Source organism: Leptodactylus fuscus, chromosome 2, assembly GCF_031893055.1.
Source record: "Leptodactylus fuscus isolate aLepFus1 chromosome 2, aLepFus1.hap2, whole genome shotgun sequence".
In the NCBI taxonomy this organism is placed as follows: Eukaryota; Metazoa; Chordata; class Amphibia; order Anura; family Leptodactylidae; genus Leptodactylus; species Leptodactylus fuscus.
This window is the reverse complement of record NC_134266.1, coordinates 73,732,048-73,754,818: the sequence shown is the minus strand read 5'-3', so window position 1 is coordinate 73,754,818 and position 22,771 is coordinate 73,732,048. Positions and strand designations below refer to the sequence as shown.

General features: G+C 43.1%; 1 protein-coding gene across 1 annotated transcript in view; it reads right to left on the bottom strand.

The window, feature by feature from the left end:
- LOC142194712 (amine oxidase [flavin-containing] A-like) overlaps positions 1–22,771 on the bottom strand; it is a 61,528-nt gene that overhangs the window by 17,512 nt on the left and 21,245 nt on the right. Inside the window, exons 5-9 of the mRNA XM_075264021.1 lie at positions 21,095–21,186; positions 16,483–16,624; positions 13,726–13,875; positions 12,501–12,660; positions 11,750–11,846 (exon numbers count right to left, since the gene is read on the bottom strand). Of these exons, the coding sequence (XP_075120122.1) occupies positions 11,750–11,846; positions 12,501–12,660; positions 13,726–13,875; positions 16,483–16,624; positions 21,095–21,186 (641 nt within the window). The remainder of the gene's footprint in view (positions 1–11,749; positions 11,847–12,500; positions 12,661–13,725; positions 13,876–16,482; positions 16,625–21,094; positions 21,187–22,771) is intronic.

Genomic DNA, 22,771 nt, shown 5'->3' with positions numbered 1-22,771 from the left:
TAGGCTGTTCGGCATGTTCGAATCGAATCGAACACCGCGTGGTAAAGTGCGCCATTACTCGATTCCCCTCCCACCTTCCCTGGCGCCTTTTTTGCTCCAATAACAGCGCTGGGTAGGTGGGACAGGAACTACGACACCGGTGACGTTGAAAAAAGTAGGCAAAACCCATTGGCTGCCGAAAACATGTGACCTCTAATTTAAAAGAACAGCGACGCCCAGCTTCGCGTCATTCTGAGCTTGCAATTCACCGAGGACGGAGGTTTCCGTCCAGCTAGCTAGGGCTTAGATTCTGGGTAGGCAGGGACAGGCTAGGATAGGAAGGAGAAGACAACCAACAGCTCTTATAAGAGCTAAATTCCAGGGAGAAGCTTGTCAGTGTAACGTGGCACTGACGGGCTCAATCGCCGCAACCCAGCTTTCCCAGGATCCTGAATGGAATACACTGTCAGTGTATTCCCGTATACCCGATATATACCCCGATACCCGTTCCAACGGTGTGCCCCCCCACCTTCACCCCAGAAATACCCTGCAAGTCCCCTAGCAATAGAATTGGGGCTATATACACCCACAATTTTTACTACTGGTATACAGTGCCATTGTCTGACTGGGAATTCAAAGAATATATTGGGAATACAAATACCCTCATTTCTTGCTACTGCCATATAGTGCCAGTTTCTGACTGGTAATTCAAAGAATATATTGGGGTTACGTGCACCCACAATTTTTACTACTGGTATACAGTGCCATTGTCTGACTGGGAATTCAAAGAATATATTGGGAATACAAATACCCTCATTTCTTGCTACTGCCATATAGTGCCAGTGTCTGACTGGGAATTCAAAGAATATATTGGGGTTACGTGCACCCACAATTTTTACTACTGGTATACAGTGCCATTGTCTGACTGGGAATTCAAAGAGTATATTGGGAATACAAATACCCTCATTTTTTGCTACTGCCATATAGTGCCAGTGTCTGACTGGGAATTCAAAGAATATATTGGGGTTACGTGCACCCACAATTTTTACTACTGGTATACAGTGCCATTGTCTGACTGGGAATTCAAAGAGTATATTGGGAATACAAATACCCTCATTTCTTGCTACTGCCATATAGTGCCAGTTTCTGACTGGGAATTCAAAGAATATATTGGGGTTACGTGCACCCACAATTTTTACTACTGGTATACAGTGCCATTGTCTGACTGGGAATTCAAAGAATATATTGGGGTTATAAATACCCTCATTTCTTGCTACTGCCATATAGTGCCAGTTTCTGACTGGTAATTCAAAGAATATATTGGGGTTACGTGCACCCACAATTTTTACTACTGGTATACAGTGCCATTGTCTGACTGGGAATTCAAAGAATATATTGGGGTTATAAATACCCTCATTTCTTGCTACTGCCATATAGTGCCAGTTTCTGACTGGTAATTCAAAGAATATATTGGGGTTACGTGCACCCACAATTTTTACTACTGGTATACAGTGCCATTGTCTGACTGGGAATTCAAAGAGTATATTGGGAATACAAATACCCTCATTTCTTGCTACTGCCATATAGTGCCAGTGTCTGACTGGGAATTCAAAGAATATATTGGGGTTACGTGCACCCACAATTTTTACTACTGGTATACAGTGCCATTGTCTGACTGGGAATTCAAAGAGTATATTGGGAATACAAATACCCTCATTTCTTGCTACTGCCATATAGTGCCAGTTTCTGACTGGGAATTCAAAGAATATATTGGGGTTACGTGCACCCACAATTTTTACTACTGGTATACAGTGCCATTGTCTGACTGGGAATTCAAAGAATATATTGGGGTTATAAATACCCTCATTTCTTGCTACTGCCATATAGTGCCAGTTTCTGACTGGGAATTCAAAGAATATATTGGGGTTACGTGCACCCACAATTTTTACTACTGGTATACAGTGCCATTGTCTGACTGGGAATTCAAAGAATATATTGGGGTTATAAATACCCTCATTTCTTGCTACTGCCATATAGTGCCAGTTTCTGACTGGGAATTCAAAGAATATATTGGGGTTACGTGCACCCACAATTTTTACTACTGGTATACAGTGCCATTGTCTGACTGGGAATTCAAAGAGTATATTGGGAATACAAATACCCTCATTTCTTGCTACTGCCATATAGTGCCAGTGTCTGACTGGGAATTCAAAGAATATATTGGGGTTACGTGCACCCACAATTTTTACTACTGGTATACAGTGCCATTGTCTGACTGGGAATTCAAAGAGTATATTGGGAATACAAATACCCTCATTTCTTGCTACTGCCATATAGTGCCAGTTTCTGACTGGGAATTCAAAGAATATATTGGGGTTACGTGCACCCACAATTTTTACTACTGGTATACAGTGCCATTGTCTGACTGGGAATTCAAAGAATATATTGGGGTTATAAATACCCTCATTTCTTGCTACTGCCATATAGTGCCAGTTTCTGACTGGGAATTCAAAGAATATATTGGGGTTACGTGCACCCACAATTTTTACTACTGGTATACAGTGCCATTGTCTGACTGGGAATTCAAAGAATATATTGGGGTTATAAATACCCTCATTTCTTGCTACTGCCATATAGTGCCAGTTTCTGACTGGTAATTCAAAGAATATATTGGGGTTACGTGCACCCACAATTTTTACTACTGGTATACAGTGCCATTGTCTGACTGGGAATTCAAAGAGTATATTGGGAATACAAATACCCTCATTTCTTGCTACTGCCATATAGTGCCAGTGTCTGACTGGGAATTCAAAGAATATATTGGGGTTACGTGCACCCACAATTTTTACTACTGGTATACAGTGCCATTGTCTGACTGGGAATTCAAAGAGTATATTGGGAATACAAATACCCTCATTTCTTGCTACTGCCATATAGTGCCAGTGTCTGACTGGGAATTCAAAGAATATATTGGGGTTACGTGCACCCACAATTTTTACTACTGGTATACAGTGCCATTGTCTGACTGGGAATTCAAAGAGTATATTGGGAATACAAATACCCTCATTTCTTGCTACTGCCATATAGTGCCAGTTTCTGACTGGGAATTCAAAGAATATATTGGGGTTACGTGCACCCACAATTTTTACTACTGGTATACAGTGCCATTGTCTGACTGGGAATTCAAAGAATATATTGGGGTTATAAATACCCTCATTTCTTGCTACTGCCATATAGTGCCAGTTTCTGACTGGGAATTCAAAGAATATATTGGGGTTACGTGCACCCACAATTTTTACTACTGGTATACAGTGCCATTGTCTGACTGGGAATTCAAAGAATATATTGGGGTTATAAATACCCTCATTTCTTGCTACTGCCATATAGTGCCAGTTTCTGACTGGGAATTCAAAGAATATATTGGGGTTACGTGCACCCACAATTTTTACTACTGGTATACAGTGCCATTGTCTGACTGGGAATTCAAAGAGTATATTGGGAATACAAATACCCTCATTTCTTGCTACTGCCATATAGTGCCAGTGTCTGACTGGGAATTCAAAGAATATATTGGGGTTACGTGCACCCACAATTTTTACTACTGGTATACAGTGCCATTGTCTGACTGGGAATTCAAAGAGTATATTGGGAATACAAATACCCTCATTTCTTGCTACTGCCATATAGTGCCAGTTTCTGACTGGGAATTCAAAGAATATATTGGGGTTACGTGCACCCACAATTTTTACTACTGGTATACAGTGCCATTGTCTGACTGGGAATTCAAAGAATATATTGGGGTTATAAATACCCTCATTTCTTGCTACTGCCATATAGTGCCAGTTTCTGACTGGGAATTCAAAGAATATATTGGGGTTACGTGCACCCACAATTTTTACTACTGGTATACAGTGCCATTGTCTGACTGGGAATTCAAAGAATATATTGGGGTTATAAATACCCTCATTTCTTGCTACTGCCATATAGTGCCAGTTTCTGACTGGTAATTCAAAGAATATATTGGGGTTACGTGCACCCACAATTTTTACTACTGGTATACAGTGCCATTGTCTGACTGGGAATTCAAAGAATATATTGGGGTTATAAATACCCTCATTTCTTGCTACTGCCATATAGTGCCAGTTTCTGACTGGGAATTCAAAGAATATATTGGGGTTACGTGCACCCACAATTTTTACTACTGGTATACAGTGCCATTGTCTGACTGGGAATTCAAAGAGTATATTGGGAATACAAATACCCTCATTTCTTGCTACTGCCATATAGTGCCAGTGTCTGACTGGGAATTCAAAGAATATATTGGGGTTACGTGCACCCACAATTTTTACTACTGGTATACAGTGCCATTGTCTGACTGGGAATTCAAAGAATATATTGGGGTTATAAATACCCTCATTTCTTGCTACTGCCATATAGTGCCAGTTTCTGACTGGTAATTCAAAGAATATATTGGGGTTACGTGCACCCACAATTTTTACTACTGGTATACAGTGCCATTGTCTGACTGGGAATTCAAAGAATATATTGGGGTTATAAATACCCTCATTTCTTGCTACTGCCATATAGTGCCAGTTTCTGACTGGGAATTCAAAGAATATATTGGGGTTACGTGCACCCACAATTTTTACTACTGGTATACAGTGCCATTGTCTGACTGGGAATTCAAAGAGTATATTGGGAATACAAATACCCTCATTTCTTGCTACTGCCATATAGTGCCAGTGTCTGACTGGGAATTCAAAGAATATATTGGGGTTACGTGCACCCACAATTTTTACTACTGGTATACAGTGCCATTGTCTGACTGGGAATTCAAAGAGTATATTGGGAATACAAATACCCTCATTTCTTGCTACTGCCATATAGTGCCAGTGTCTGACTGGGAATTCAAAGAATATATTGGGGTTACGTGCACCCACAATTTTTACTACTGGTATACAGTGCCATTGTCTGACTGGGAATTCAAAGAGTATATTGGGAATACAAATACCCTCATTTCTTGCTACTGCCATATAGTGCCAGTTTCTGACTGGGAATTCAAAGAATATATTGGGGTTACGTGCACCCACAATTTTTACTACTGGTATACAGTGCCATTGTCTGACTGGGAATTCAAAGAGTATATTGGGAATACAAATACCCTCATTTCTTGCTACTGCCATATAGTGCCAGTGTCTGACTGGGAATTCAAAGAATATATTGGGGTTACGTGCACCCACAATTTTTACTACTGGTATACAGTGCCAATTTCTAACTAGGAATTCAAAATGCGCAAGGCTCCCGGAAAGGGACGTGGACGAGGCCGTGGGCGAGGTCGGGGGAATGGTTCTGGGGAGCAAGGTAGCAGTGAAGCCACAGGGCGTCCCGTGCCTACTCCTGTGGGGCAGCAAGCATTGCGCCACTCCACAGTGCCAGGGTTGCTTGCCACATTAACTAAACTGCAGGGTACAAACCTTAGTAGGCCCGAGAACCAGGAACAGGTCTTGCAATGGCTGTCAGAGAACGCTTACAGCACATTGTCCAGCAGCCAGTCAGACTCTGCCTCCTCTCCTCCTATTACCCAACAGTCTTGTCTTCCTTCCTCCCAAAATTCCGAAGCTTTACAGAACAATAACCCAAACTGTCCCTGCTCCCCAGAGCTGTTCTCCGCTCCTTTCATTGTCCCTCAACCTGCCTCTCCACGTCACGATTCCACGAACCTAACAGAGGAGCATCTGTATCCAGATGCTCAAACACTAGAGTCTCCTCCATCTCCGTTCGATTTGGTGGTGGATGACCAGCAACCCACCCTCATCGACGATGATGTGACGCAGTTGCCGTCAGGGCATCCAGTTGACCGGCGCATTGTGCGGGAGGAGGAGATGAGACAGGAGTTGGAAGAGGAAGTGGTGGATGATGAGGACACTGACCCGACCTGGACAGGGGGGATGTCAAGCGGGGAAAGTAGTGTGGATGTTGAGGCAGGTGCAGCACCAAAAAGGGTAGCTAGAGGCAGAGGCAGAGGTCAGCAGCTTAGGCGAAGCCAGGCCACACCCGGAATCTCCCAAGATGTTCCAGTTCGTACCCAGCCCCGAAAAACTCCCACCTCGAGGGCACGTTTCTCGAAGGTGTGGAGTTTTTTCAAGGAATGCGCCGAGGACAGATATAGTGTTGTCTGCACAATTTGCCTCTCGAAATTGATTAGGGGCTCTGAGAAGAGCAACCTGTCCACCACTTCAATGCGCCGTCATTTGGAATCCAAGCACTGGAATCAGTGGCAGGCAGCAACGGCAGGACAAAGGCCGACTGCCGTTCACGCCACTGCCACTGCCTCTGCCTCTGCCTCTGCCACTGCCACTGCTGACTGTGCTGGCGATGCACTCCAGAGGACGAGCCAGGACACCACTTCATCTGCCTCCGCCACTTTGTTGACTTCTACCTCATCCTCCCCTGGTCCTGTCTTATCTCCTTCTCCTGCACCATCAAAGGCACCATCAGGCGTTTCTTTACAACAACCCACCATCTCTCAGACATTGGAGCGGCGGCAGAAATACACTGCTAACCACCCACACGCGCAAGCCTTGAACGCCAACATCGCTAAACTGCTGGCCCAGGAGATGTTGGCGTTCCGGCTTGTTGAAACTCCCGCCTTCCTGGACCTGATGGCAACTGCGGCACCTCGCTATGCCGTCCCTAGCCGTCACTACTTCTCCCGGTGTGCCGTCCCCGCCTTGCACCAGCACGTGTCACTCAACATCAGGCGGGCCCTTAGTTCCGCGCTTTGCACAAAGGTCCACTTGACCACCGACGCGTGGACAAGTGCATGCGGACAGGGACGCTACATTTCACTGACGGCACACTGGGTGAATGTAGTTGAGGCTGGGACTGCTTCCCAAACTGGCCCGGTGTACCTCGTCTCCCCGCCTAACATTCCTGGCAGGGACACGAGAAGAACACCCCCCTCCTCCTCCTCCTCCTCTACCGCCTCCTCCTCCGCCACCGCCTCCTCCTCCGCCACCGCCTCCTCCTCCGCTGTTAGATTGACCCCAGCTACGAGTTGGAAACGTTGCAGCACTGGCGTTGGTAGACGTCAGCAGGCTGTGCTGAAGCTGATCAGCTTGGGGGACAGACAGCACACTGCCTCCGAGGTGAGGGATGCCCTCCTCGATGAGACGGCAATATGGTTTGAGCCGCTGCACCTGGGCCCAGGCATGGTCGTTTGTGATAACGGCCGGAACCTGGTAGCAGCTCTGGAGCTTGCCGGACTCCAACATGTTCCATGCCTGGCCCACGTCTTCAACCTAGTGGTGCAACGTTTCCTAAAGAGCTACCCCAATGTTCCAGAGCTACTGGTGAAAGTGCGGCGCATGTGCGCCCACTTTCGCAAGTCGACAGTAGCCGCTGCTAGCTTAAAATCTCTCCAGCAACGCCTGCATGTGCCACAACACCGGCTTTTGTGCGACGTCCCCACACGCTGGAACTCAACGTTTCAGATGTTGAATAGAGTGGTTGAGCAGCAGAGACCTTTGATGGAATACCAGCTACAAAACCCTAGGGTGCCACAAAGTCAGCTGCCTCAGTTTCACATCCATGAGTGGCCATGGATGAGAGACCTTTGTGACATCCTACGGGTCTTTGAGGAGTCCACAAGGAGGGTGAGCTCTGAGGATGCGATGGTGAGCCTTACAATCCCGCTCTTGTGTGTTCTGAGAGAATCCCTGATTGACATCAGGGATAACTCAGATCACACAGAGGAGTTAGGGATAGCATCCGATCCGTCACAGCTGGAGAGTAGGTCCACACATCTGTCCGCTTCACTGCGTTTAATGGAGGAGGAGGAGGAGGAGGAGGAGGAAGAAGAGTTGTCCGATGATGTGATGGTGATACAGGAGGCTTCCGGGCAACTTCGAATCGTCCCATTGTTGCAGCGCGGATGGGTAGACATGGAGGATGAGGAGGAAATGGAGATTGAACTTTCCGGTGGGGCCAGAGGAGTCATGCCAACTAACACTGTGGCAGACATGGCTGAGTTCATGTTGGGGTGCTTTACAACCGACAAGCGTATTGTCAAAATCATGGAGGACAACCAGTACTGGATCTTTGCTATCCTTGACCCCCGGTATAAAAACAACATCTCGTCTTTTATTCCGGTAGAGGGGAGGGCCAATCGCATCAATGCTTGCCACAGGCAATTGGTGCAGAATATGATGGAGATGTTTCCAGCATGTGACGTTGGCGGCAGGGAGGGCAGTTCCTCCAGTAGGCAACCAAGTTCTCACCGGTCCACACAAACGAGGGGCACACTGTCTAAGGTCTGGGACACCTTGATGGCACCCCCTCGCCAAAGTGCCGCCACGGAGGGTCCTAGTGTCACCAGGCGTGAGAAGTATAGGCGCATGCTGCGGGAATACCTTTCCGACCACAGCCCTGTCCTCTCCGACCCCTCTGCGCCCTACACGTATTGGGTGTCGAAGTTGGACCTGTGGCTTGAACTTGCCCTATATGCCTTGGAGGTGCTGTCCTGTCCTGCCGCCAGCGTCCTATCTGAGAGGGTGTTCAGTGCAGCCGGTGGCATCATCACTGACAAGCGCACCCGTCTGTCAGCTGAGAGTGCCGACCGGCTCACTTTGATAAAAATGAACCACCACTGGGTAGAGCCGTCATTTTTGTGCCCACCTGTGTAAAGCACCCCAACATGAAACTCCATGTCTGTACTCAACCTCTCCAATTCCTCCGCATCCTCATACTCATCCACCATAAGCGTTGCACAATTCTGCTAATACTAGGCTCCCTCCACCCTGATTTCCCCCAACTCTGCTGGTTAGAGGCTCCCTCCACCATGAATTTGCCCAAACTGGGCTGTTTAGAGGCTCCCTCCACCATGAATTGGTCCAAACTGGGTTTTTTAGAGGCTCCCTCCACCATGAATTTGCCCAAACTGGGCTGTTTAGAGGCTCCCTCCACCATGAATTGGTCCAAACTGGGCTGGTTAGAGGCTCCCTCCACCATGAATTTCCCAAAACTTGGCTGTTTAGAGGCTCCCTCCACCATGAATTTGCCCAAACTGGGCTGTTTAGAGGCTCCCTCCACCATTAATTGGTCCAAACTGGGCTGGTTAGAGGCTCCCTCCACCATGAATTTGCCCAAACTGGGGTGGTTAGAGGCTCCCTCCACCATTAATTGGTCCAAACTGGGCTGGTTAGAGGCTCCCTCCACCATGAATTTCCCAAAACTTGGCTGTTTAGAGGCTCCCTCCACCATTAATTGGTCCAAACTGGGCTGGTTAGAGGCTCCCTCCACCATGAATTTGCCCAAACTGGGCTGTTTAGAGGCTCCCTCCACCATTAATTGGTCCAAACTGGGCTGGTTAGAGGCTCCCTCCACCATGAATTTGCCCAAACTGGGCTGTTTAGAGGCTCCCTCCACCATGAATTGGTCCAAACTGGGGTGGTTAGAGGCTCCCTCCACCATGAATTGGTCCAAACTGGGGTGGTTAGAGGCTCCCTCCACCATTAATTGGTCCAAACTGGGCTGGTTAGAGGCTCCCTCCACCATGAATTTGCCCAAACTGGGCTGTTTAGAGGCTCCCTCCACCATTAATTGGTCCAAACTGGGCTGGTTAGAGGCTCCCTCCACCATGAATTTGCCCAAACTGGGCTGTTTAGAGGCTCCCTCCACCATGAATTGGTCCAAACTGGGGTGGTTAGAGGCTCCCTCCACCATGAATTGGTCCAAACTGGGGTGGTTAGAGGCTCCCTCCACCATTAATTGGTCCAAACTGGGCTGGTTAGAGGCTCCCTCCACCATTAATTGGTCCAAACTGGGCTGGTTAGAGGCTCCCTCCACCATGAATTTGCCCAAACTGGGGTGGTTAGAGGCTCCCTCCACCATTAATTGGTCCAAACTGGGCTGGTTAGAGGCTCCCTCCACAATTAATTGGTCCAAACTGGGCTAATTAGAGGCTCCCTCCACCATGAATTGGTCCAAACTGGGTTTTTTAGAGGCTCCCTCCACCATGAATTTGCCCAAACTGGGCTGTTTAGAGGCTCCCTCCACCATGAATTGGTCCAAACTGGGCTGGTTAGAGGCTCCCTCCACCATGAATTGGTCCAAACTGGGGTGGTTAGAGGCTCCCTCCACCATTAATTGGTCCAAACTGGGCTGGTTAGAGGCTCCCTCCACCATTAATTGGTCCAAACTGGGCTGGTTAGAGGCTCCCTCCACCATGAATTTGCCCAAACTGGGGTGGTTAGAGGCTCCCTCCACCATTAATTGGTCCAAACTGGGCTGGTTAGAGGCTCCCTCCACAATTAATTGGTCCAAACTGGGCTAATTAGAGGCTCCCTCCACCATGAATTGGTCCAAACTGGGTTTTTTAGAGGCTCCCTCCACCATTAATTGGTCCAAACTGGGCTGGTTAGAGGCTCCCTCCACAATTAATTGGTCCAAACTGGGCTAATTAGAGGCTCCCTCCACCATGAATTGGTCCAAACTGGGTTTTTTAGAGGCTCCCTCCACCATGAATTTGCCCAAACTGGGCTGTTTAGAGGCTCCCTCCACCATTAATTGGTCCAAACTTGGCTGTTTAGAGGCTCCCTCCACCATGAATTTGCCCAAACTGGGCTGTTTAGAGGCTCCCTCCACCATTAATTGGTCCAAACTGGGCTGGTTAGAGGCTCCCTCCACCATGAATTTGCCCAAACTGGGGTGGTTAGAGGCTCCCTCCACCATTAATTGGTCCAAACTGGGCTGGTTAGAGGCTCCCTCCACCATTAATTGGTCCAAACTGGGCTGGTTAGAGGCTCCCTCCACCATGAATTTGCCCAAACTGGGCTGTTTAGAGGCTCCCTCCACCATGAATTGGTCCAAACTGGGCTGGTTAGAGGCTCCCTCCACCATGAATTTCCCAAAACTTGGCTGTTTAGAGGCTCCCTCCACCATTAATTGGTCCAAACTGGGCTGGTTAGAGGCTCCCTCCACCATGAATTGGTCCAAACTGGGGTTTTTAGAGGCTCCCTCCACCATGAATTGGTCCAAACTGGGGTTTTTAGAGTCTCCCTCCACCATGAATTGGTCCAAACTGGGGTTTTTAGAGTCTCCCTCCACCATGAATTGGTCCAAACTGGGGTTTTTAGAGGCTCCCTCCACCATGAATTTGCCCAAACTCTGCTGGTTAGAGGCTCAATCCACCCTGATTTTCAAAACAAATGTTGGTGCCAACCTCAACTTACTACAAGGGCCAAATTCACTGCTGGTGACAAGCTCTCCTCACTGCAAGTGCCAAATACACATGTTTCAAGGTGTTTTCCTACTGTCAGAGAGGTGGTATTGAGTGTGTAAAGTGTGTAGTTGTTAGGCTGTGATGTTGGGGTAATAGAGGGTCTTTGGTGTGTTAGATGCCCCCAGACATGCTTCCCCTGCTGTCCCAGTGTCATTCCAGAGGTGTTGGCATCATTTCCTGGGGTGTCATAGTGGACTTGGTGACCCTCCAGACACGGATTTGGGTTTCCCCCTTAACGAGTATCTGTTCCCCATAGACTATAATGGGGTTCGAAACCCGTTCGAACACACGAACATTGAGCGGCTGTTCGAATCGAATTTCGAACCTCGAACATTTTAGTGTTCGCTCATCTCTAATAATAATATTTGATAATAATAATAAGATACAGAGAGATAATTAGTCAACTGTTCAGTTACATGAAGTGGACGTTATTAATACCCTAAACAATTTTGTGTTTCTATAGTTACTGTGTTAGATGAATTTTCTTACCCCATGATAGCTGGGCATGAACCATCAGGCTTAGTATCATCTAATGCAACCTCAACTGGAGTGTTTTCATCATCAATAAACATAGCTCCACAGTAATCTTTTGAGGAAGACAAAGAATATCCGAATTTTAGCAAAAGGTAAGCATTTATTTTCTGTTAACAACAAGTTTATGAATAAGTTTGTGAATACTAATTTTATACTGTTTTGTCAAATAATAAGAATAGCTTTGTTATTCTTGATATATGTAAAAGCTTTGAAATGAAGCAGCATCCTAAAGCAAAAAGGTTCAAATTAGTAAAATGTTGATTTAGTTCTGTAGGTAAGGGTTTAGGTAAGGTGACATACAGATGTGTTATCCTTATATTTTGATTTGGTTAAAGAAGATCTTTCATGTCCTCATGCATATGTTGTTTTATATAATGCTAGAAAGTCAATTTTCCCATTATGTTTCCCGGAGCTTGCACAAGTTTTACATGATGTTTAAGGGGGCTGCCACGAGAGGGCAGCAAGCAGAGGCATTGTTTTCCTAAATACATCCTGGAAAACAGATTTTCATATTTTCCATAATCCCCCAGTGGAGCGAAAATGGCTTTGCAAGTCTCCATACGCCTGCGAAGGTGATCTCTCCTTAAGGAGTGATATTATCCCCATAACCTGAAATAATGTAATTAGCAATATCAACATTTGTGAAGGCTGTGATTAATATAAACATAAAACCAATATTCGTCAATTTAATTGAATGTGCAAATACCCAGCTTTCTCCAAAATGCTTCTTTGTAATACATCATGGTTTTTATTACAGATCCCATTGGAAGCCTCTGAATTAACTGATTTCTTATAGGTGGCAGCTCAGGATTATAATGAATCTTTGCAGTTAACACTGGTGGTATAGCACTTATAACGTACTTGGCCTGAAAAAAAAAATCACATCGCTCACTAATACTCATACCATTTCCAACACTACTAATAGTTCTATAATGAAACTTGTGGAACTGCATGTTTAGCTGACATAGGTTTGCCTAAACAGATACACTATAATAAATGATCTTGACTAGAGTACGTCTGGACACATATAAGGCCCAGTTCACATATATGCTCAGGTTTCCGTTCGGGGAGTCCACTTTGGGACCCCCCCGAATAGAAACCTATACGCATTATGAAGCGGTTACTTTAAAGGGGTATGCCCATGACACTTGTTCACTAACCTGCAGGCTGTTGTGCTCTCTTCATTTCCTGCTTCTCTCGGCACATAGGTGGGCGGGGCTTCACTTGCACGGGATTGGTTGTAAATGAATTACCACAGTGTGAAGCTGATGTAGCAGGCTGGATTTGAGTCAGTTTGCATTACATACAGAGGTAATGGACTCCCTATCTCAGCCCTTATCAGCCAAATTCAATTAAACCGACTGATAAGAGCTCAGAAATCCCAGAGCTCTCACGTCCCCTATCTGTGTCATTTAAGTAGCGGAGCTTCTCAGACAGCTCAGAGCTGCTCCCAGCATCTCCCTCCCCCTCTGAGAGCAGGCAGCTACATCACTTGAGAAATGAGCAGATAATACCAAGGGCCATATAAACAGAGTGTAAACAATGAAGTGAATAAATTAAGAAAGCGGCCAAACAAAGCAGTTTTGATAAAGCAATGCATTTAGGAAAAGTTTTAAATCCACATAAACTAGCAGTATAGATAGGATCTTTGTGATGGGACAACCCCTTTAAGGAAAACCGCTGAACCCATATACTGAATGGGGTCCATGTGGTTTCCGCACTAAAAGTGCTGCTTGGACTCCCCAAACGGAAACCCGAATGCAGATGTGAATGGGGCCTAAGTTAGATCACTTGAAAATACAGTTGGATAACTTTCTAGAAAGATGTTGGCACAATACAGGAAATGATCTATGCTATGAAGATCTATGCTACATATTACTACAAACCAGATCTTGTAAAGCACTACACTAAAACAAAAACAATTTACTTACATGATAAACTTCGTGATTTAAGGTCTCCACAATGACATTTTCACCAGTCTGATCAAGCCTGACCACTGGTCTCTGTAATTTAACTCGGTCCTCAAGAATCTCCAATAACTTCTCACTAACCGTACCAGCACCCCCGATAAACTTTCTTTCCTAATAAAAAAACAAAGCAATATAACAAATAAATGGAAAATAAGAGAAAAATGGTTACACTTCATCTGTTTATAACATAATAAACCACTTACAAAATACAGATCTGCAATTTTTAGGTAAACATTTTACCATATTTCATTTATAAAAGGGGTTCTCTGGCTTTTATACATAGGGAACAAAAAGGTATTTACAATTACTGAATTAAAAAAAACAAAATCCTTTTCTCCCTGCCTATGATGCTTGATGACTTGAGTTTTTGCTATAGGGGCTATAAGATACAGCTAAGGCCAGTGATTGGTGCAAATATCACCTCACTCTTATTTGCAAATAGTTCTTAAAACTGTGCCACATCTTTTTTTCAGTAGTAACTTATTGCCTAGTCCTTTGGATTGTTAATGTTATGAAGGGCGCTGTCAGAAGTCTGTTGACTCTTGCCTTTCTTCTTGGCACTGTGAGCCAGGAATAAATGCTGACGTGGAAACAAACTTCAGGCTGCAGGAAGATGCTTGGTGATTGGGGTCCAACAACAATGGTGAAAAAGTGGGCTCCAGGTATGGTTGACCGGACTATAATCATAGATATCATCTCATCCACCTCTTGTGTCTATGTAATCATTACCTGGGTATTTAAAAAAAAATCTACCCAGTTTATTATATGGAAGCATAGCCTATGGGGTCCACAGGTTTCCGTGAGTAACTGCTTTTTTTAAGCAGATTAGGCTTCTGTTCGGGAAGTCCCCAAGCGGACCCCCAAATGGAAACCCGAATGCAGGTGTAAACCTAGGGTTAGAATTATCAACAATTTGGTCGCACTGTGATGCCTACTGTGTTACGCACATCTCTTGAACCTGGGGCACCATCCATCCCTGTTTTCCCAGCTCCTTCCCTTCATTCCCTTGTCTTGTCTCATGTCTTCCTCCTTTTTGTTTTATTGATTGTGATTTTCTATGCTTATTATACCCCATGTCATGTTTTTGTTCTTGTTTGTAACAAATTTTTAAAAACTTTAATAAAAATTAGTTAAAAAAAAAGAAAGAAAAAAGAATTGTCAACAATTAGCACTTCTACTGACTATATCTGTAGTTTGCCTCTCTCTCTAACCTGATGGGTGGAGATTAGCTGCCATACACTGCACGCAGTACATAGTCCCAGGATCATACAAGACTTATACAGAGATGTACTGACCTTTATGGACATGTGGAAAATACTTTGCTGGCGAGAAAAAGATACTATTTACCTCCAGGAACAGTCTAAGCCTCTCTTTCTGCTTCTGTTTCTTTCTGCTTGTGTTCATTCTTCCCCCTCCCTTCCCCTTACACCTCTATATGTGTAATCTGTCCCTAAAGATGGATATAGCAGAGATTTTCAGAATGAAAGTCAGTTTAGCAATGGCAGGGGAGAAGGAACAGTTCTGTAAGGCAAAGAAGATTTTTTCACTGGTAAGTAGAGATGAGCGAGTAGTACTCGATCGAGTAGGTATTCGATCGAATACTACGGTATCCGAAATACTCGTACTCGATCGAGCACCACTCGCTGTTCGAATGTAAAAGTTCGATGCAGAACCAGCATTGATTGGCCGAATGCTATACAGTCGGCCAATCAATGCTGGTTCTTCTCCTACCTTTAGAAGTCTTTTCCGTGCAGCTTCCCCGCGGCGTCTTCCGGCTCTTCATTCACTCTGCCAGGCATCGGGCCTGGGCAGAACCGACTGCGCATGTCCGCTTGTAGTGCGGGCATGCGCAGTCGGCTCTGCCCAGGCCCGATCCCTGGCAGAGTGCATGAAGAGCCGGAAGACGCCGTGGGGACGCTGCAAGGAGAAGACTTCTCGGAGGATCCAGCCCGACCCTCACTCGTGGACTTGGTAAGTATAATTTGATCGAACGTTGCCTACCCCTGAAATGAGCATTTCCCCCCCATAGACTATAATAGGGTTCGATATTCGATTCGAGTAGTCGAATATTGAGAGGCTACTCGAAACGAATATCGAACCTCAAACATTTTACTGTTCGCTCATCTCTACTGGTAAGTCATATTATAATGTTTCTTATGACCACCTGTACTATTCATTTATGCCAAGTTTGTTGAAAGGACAGTACCTATTAGAGAGATCACATGGAGAGATGCTGTAAATAAGTTTTGTTGTGTGACATTCAGAACATGTGCTAAAGGACCCAATCTGTCTATTCTAACGAGTGGCACAAATTCTGGATACGACATAAGATAGTGAAAGTCTACTCTGGTAAGAGGTAAAATCAGGACGAATATTAGAAAAGCCAGTAATAGCATATGCCCCTTTTAAAGATAATTGCCTTAAAAAGCATTTTCCTTTTACTCTATTACTCATATTAGTAATATGAATGTCATAGCCTGTCCCTGCATTAAATGGTTGGTCATTTACGTGAATGGCAAGCATGAAATGGTGTATATCCTTTGTATGGCTAAACGTGACTTTCCTGTAAATAACAGGGGTTACAAAAGCTAGCTAAGAGAGAAGGCTCCTATTTAAAAGATGACACGGCTTCAAAGCAATTACGCTTGTCATTGTTACTTTCCTACTTAGTGCCTTCATCTATTGAAACTGCCATTTTAATGATAATATATCAATTACCTGTCCTCCATTTTCCACTGAAAACATTCGTTGTGTTCCACCACAAAGTTTTGTGTACCAGAGGAACCACAGGAGAGAAACGTGCTGCGTTTCAGAGGTGACATTCACATTCACAAAAAGTGTGGCAAATCTTTTCGCTGCCCTGTTAAAAATAAATGTAGCTGTTTAATTTTTCATATACCCATGCCATTTTAACCCCTTCCTGCCGCAAGCATTTTTACATTTTTTGATTTCGTCTCCCTGCCTTGCAAACTCCATAACTTTTATCCTTTTCTGTTCAGAAGGCCATATGAGGACTTAATGTTTGCGGAACAAATTGTACTTCGAAATGGTAACATATAATATTATGTATGATGAACTTGGAGGCTGGAGAAAAAATCAGAATAGGGTTGAATTAGAGAAAAACTGCGTTTCTGTAAATTCCTTACAGGCTTGGTTTTTACGACATTCCCTGTGCAGCCAAAATGACAGGGATAAATAATGTGTATGTTTTTCACTTTCACTTTACCTTTATATGCGTTCTATGGAAAGGGAGTGATTAGAAATGTTATTTTCATAATATATATATATACAGTCCTATGAAAAAGTTTGGGCACCCCTATTAATCTTAATCATTTTTAGTTCTAAATATTTTGTTATTTGCAACAGCCATTTCAGTTTGATATATCTAATAACTGATGGACACAGTAATATTTCAGGATTGAAATGAGGTTTATTTTACTAACAGAAAATGTGCAATATGCATTAAACTAAAATTTGACCGGTGCAAAAGTATGGGCACCTCAACAGAAAAGTGACATTAATATTTAGTACATCCTCCTTTTGCAAAGATAACAGCCTCTAGTCGCTTCCTGTAGCTTTTAATCAGTTCCTGGATCCTGGATAAAGGTATTTTGGACAAACAATTCAAGTTCAGTTAAGTTAGATGGTCGCCGAGCATGGACAGCCCGCTTCAAATCATCCCACAGATGTTCAATGATATTCAGGTCTGGGGACTGGGATGGCCATTCCAGAACATTGTAATTGTTCCTCTGCATGAATGCCTGAGGATTTGGAGCGGTGTTTTGGATCGTCTTGCTGAAATATCCATCCCCGGCGTAACTTCAACTTCGTCACTGATTCTTGAACATTATTCTCAAGAATCTGCTGATACTGAGTGGAATCCATGCGACCCTCAACTTTAACAAGATTCCCGATGCCGGCATTGGCCACACAGCCCCAAAGCATGATGGAACCTCCACCAAATTTTACAGTGGGTAGCATGTGTTTTTCTTGGAATGCTGTTTCTTTTTGGACGCCATGCATAACGCCTTTTTGTATAACCAAACAACTCAATTTTTGTTTCCAAAATGAAGCTGCCTTGTCCAAATGTGCTTTTTCATACCTCAGGCAACTCTATTTGTGGCGTACGTGCAGAAACGGCTTCTTTCTCATCACTCTCCCATACAGCTTCTATTTGTGCTGTATAGTTGACCGATGCACAGTGACACCATCTGCAGCAAGATGATGCTGCAGCTCTTTGGAGGTGGTCTGTGGATTGTCCTTGACTGTTCTCACCATTCTTCTTCTCTGCCTTTCTGATATTTTTCTTGGCCTGCCACTTCTGGGCTTAACAAGAACTGTCCCTGTGGTCTTCCATTTCCTTACTATGTTCCTCACAGTGGAAACTGACAGGTTAAATCTCTGAGACAGCTTTTTGTATCCTTCCGCTGAACAACTATGTTGAACAATCTTTGTTTTCAGATCATTTGAGAGTTGTTTTGAGTAGCCCATGATGCCACTCTTCAGAGGAGATTCAAATAGTAGAACAACTTGCAATTGGCCACCTTAAATACCTTTTCTCATGATTGGATACACCTGGCTATGAAGTTCAAAGCTCACTGAGGTTACAAAACCAATTTTGTGCTTCAGTAAGTCAGTAAAAAGTAGTTAGGAGTATTCAAATCAATAAAATGATAAGGGTGCCCATACTTTTGCACCGGTCACATTTTGGTTTAATGCATATTGCGCATTTTCTGTTAGTACAATAAACCTCATTTCAATCCTGAAATATTACTGTGTCCATCAGTTATTAGATATATCAAACTGAAATGGCTGTTGCAAACACCAAAATATTTAGAACTAAAAATGATTAAGATTAATAGGGGTGCCCAAACTTTTTCATAGGACTGTATGTCAATTCATATCTAACAATAAGGCCTTTCTGATATGCTACATCCAAAATACCATCCAGCTCTCTCTTTAAGGCTAGCATTAAATCTACATCTAATGCTCCTTCCTAAACCCTGAAACTACTAAGATGCTAGTCCATAACCTCCTACTCCTACCACAGTGACACCATCTGCAGCAAGATGATGCTGCAGCTCTTTGGAGGTGGTCTGTGGATTGTCCTTGACTGTTCTCACCATTCTTCTTCTCTGCCTTTCTGATATTTTTCTTGGCCTGCCACTTCTGGGCTTAACAAGAACTGTCCCTGTGGTCTTCCATTTCCTTACTATGTTCCTCACAGTGGAAACTGACAGGTTAAATCTCTGAGACAACGTTTTGTATCCTTCCCCTGAACAACTATGTTGAACAATCTTTGTTTTCAGATCATTTGAGAGCGGGCTGTCCATGTTCGGTGACCATCAAACTTAACTGAACTTGAATTGTTTTGTAGAAAGAAATGGTCCAAAATACCTTCATCCAGGATCCAGGAACTGATTAAAAGCTACAGGAAGCGACTAGAGGCTGTTATCTTTGCAAAAGGAGGATGTACTAAATATTAATGTCACTTTTCTGTTGAGGTGCCCATATTTTTGCACCGGTCAAATTTTGGTTTAATGCATATTGCGCATTTTCTGTTAGTACAATAAACCTCATTTCAATCCTGAAATATTACTGTGTCCATCAGTTATTAGATATATCAAACTGAAATGGCTGTTGCAAACACCAAAATATTTAGAACTAAAAATTATTAAGATTAATAGGGGTGCCCAAACTTTTTCATAGGACTGTATATATATATATATATATATATATATATATATATATATATATATACTTCAAAGAAAAATAGTTGCAGCAGCACTAGCAAATCTGGGGATTATCCCACAAATTGCACGGCAGAGACCCCTTAAAACCCAGGGGGACTGATCACTAATGCAAAGTATTACAATGCTACTGCATTGCAATGAATTACAAGTTAATGGCACTTACAGCAGTCTGAAATAAAAGTTAATGCCTACATTAGGCTCCTGGCTGGCTCCTGAGTGCCTGCCATTTTGAAATACCTGACCTACGCCATAATAGGATCTGTAAGTAATTATGGCCCGTTACCTGCTGGGCAGACGCATAAGTATAATAATGGCAGTTTCAGTGTCCCGAAGCCTTACTTACCGATCTTCGTTCTTGCTCTCGGCTGCCTCCGTGTGTCCGATATCAGATTGCAAAGCATAGGGCTGCATGGAGGACAGAAGAGGAAGCAGAGGTGGCCGTAAGCAGAAACGAGGATCAGTAAGTAAGGCCGCAGGAAACTAAAGCTGCCATTAATATACTCGGGGGTCTCTCCAGCAGGGTCCACTGGAGCACAGAAGGGGACGTGGAGGTGGCTGTGAGCAGGAGCGGGGATCTGTAAGCAAATAGGACCTATAATAACAACCCAAAAAACAACATCTGCTGCTAGAGCGATAGTTAAGCCACTGCACAGAAAGTCTTTTGTTCTGAAATAAGCCGGATATGATGTAAAAGTGACCAGTAACTTTAAAGTTGCAAATATCTTTTTTGGGGGCTTTTTGCTGCATGGACAATCACAGGAACAAGTTTGCTTTCTCTAGCATGCTTCTGAGGCTTGTCACAAGAGAGAAGCTAGCTAGCATGTTTTAAAGGGGTTGTTCAAGAATTCCAGTACTTGGGCAGATGATTGGGATGGAGAAACATTCTGACACCCTGTAAATTCCTTCTCAAGCCCTATAATGTTATATCAAGAATTTGTTTCCTACGAGGAATTTTGTAAATACACACATAGTTACATAGTTGTTGAGGTTGGATAAAGACATTAGTCCATCAAGTCCAACCTATAACCCTACAATCCCTACAGTGTTGATCCAGGGGAAGGCAAAAAAAAACCCATGAGGCTTATGCCAATTGCCCTATTTCAGGGGAAAAAATTCCTTCCTGACTCAAAATCTGGCAGTCAGTATAAAAACCCTGGATCAACATGTCCTTAAAATCTAGAGTAAGTAAATTATGTATTTTTATAACATTGTTTGTATTATTTTATATGTAATTTGTAGTAACGTCTTAATTATTTTTGATTGTAGAAAGTAAGATATAATTATATTCCAGAACCTTCCAGCAACCAGTTAATGTTCTACAAACAACATGCTACTGCCTGCAGCTAATATAAAGCATTTTGCGTTCCCCTCAGGTAAAGCAAACACCAGTAATGTTACCAGAGTCTTCAAAAATTGTAACTATTGTTTGTTACGTTTTTATATCATGAATACAATTGCTGTTAAGCTATACAGATATTAACCCTTTCACATGGAATGAATTGCTTTCTAAATACCGATCATTATAAATTTTCTAAAAATAACCATGTTTTTCCATTTATGGAACACTTAAATATTACTTTGTCCAACAAACTTTATCTATAAACGTCTTCATTGTCATTTTGTCCCATTCATCTGCATGTGGTGCTTTCCAAGGAGCATCAACTGGAATCTAAATAAAAAAAGATTTAAAAGGGTTAAAAAAAGTTTTATGTATAACAGGTATGATAGGTAGTATGTTCTGCACTGTTGGTTTTCCTAGTTACTGATAACAAGGGACTACTAGTCAATCATTCTGTTACAAGCAACGCTGATACATTGTTACTAAGATTTCATTGGATTTTAAAACTTTTACATGAAAAAAAAAAAAAAGTAACAGAAGATCCCACTGAGTACTGTACTATACAAAGATAATGTTGTACTGGATTTTGTATGTGAATGCCAACAAAGTATATTGCTTTCCTGTTCAAATTAGTAGCAGTCACTCTGGCTGAGAGTAAGCTGCCCCCTGACACTTCTAACAACAACTTATCTCCATTAAAAACAAAATTGAGCATGATGAAATTTAACAGACAAATTTTAAGAATTGCAAATAAATTCATATTTTGATGCCTTTAACTACTACTAGCTAGAAGATAGAAGATTACAAAAAGGCAGATTAAGGATGATCACGTCAGTGGGAGGCGTAGACAAACTATGTCAGTAAGATCCCCCCACTGCCGGGTGAAGGCAGTCAGATTTTATTATTCAAACTGATTTTCCGAGATTGTTATATTAATGACCTATCCTTCGGAAAGATCATTACTATCACATTGGTGGTGTTTGGCACTCAGGATCCCCACTGACTGCAGCATTTGGGAGACCACTGTGGCCTCTTTAATGCATGAAAAAGAACAGTGCTTGGTATTGAAGCTGATGCGCCAAGTAAAACATATAAAAATTAAAACAGAAATGAAAAAACAATAAATTAAGAAAATAATTAAAAATTCAAATCACCCCCTCTCCCTAGAATACATATAAAAATTAATAAACACGCACACAAATTAGGTATCTTGCCACGCAAAAAAGGATACCTTATGCATCCTTGTATACAGAAATATATTAAAAAATTACCAGCATCAGAATCTGTTGACTCAAAGAAGTTTTTTTTGTTGTTGTTGCAATTTGTTTTGTTTGTTTTTTTAAAGTAGTCGTCTTTAATGATGAGTGATGTGAACCATGGATGGTCCAAATAGATGGGGCAGTGGACTGTTGCCGAATGGCCACCATGTCACAATAAGGCTGTGACAACAGCAAGGAGGAGGCAGTCATGTTTTGAGCCAGAATCATGGGGAAAGAACAGGTAGGCCCCCTTAAAATGTGAAAATAATCTCTGCAAAGTATATAGAGTTTCTGACTGACCACTTTCTTCCATAATACAAAAAAGAAGAACTGTGCCTTCCATAGCAAAATCATATTCATGCATGACAATGCACCATCTCCTGCAGCAAATAATGCATCTGATTCAGTGGCTGCTATTAGCATAAAAGGAGAGAAGCTCCCCAAGCAGACTCCCCGAATGGAATACTGAACGCAGATGTGAACCGGACTTAAGTTGCTTTAAAAGTACAGCAGCTGGATAACATGTACATGTGGCAATACAAAGGATGTGTCCTCAAATAATTGTAAAAAAAATATAAACCTATAACCACTTATTAAAAATTCTTTAACTTAGCATGTATGATCTGTATTGCTATGCATCATACACTATAAAACAT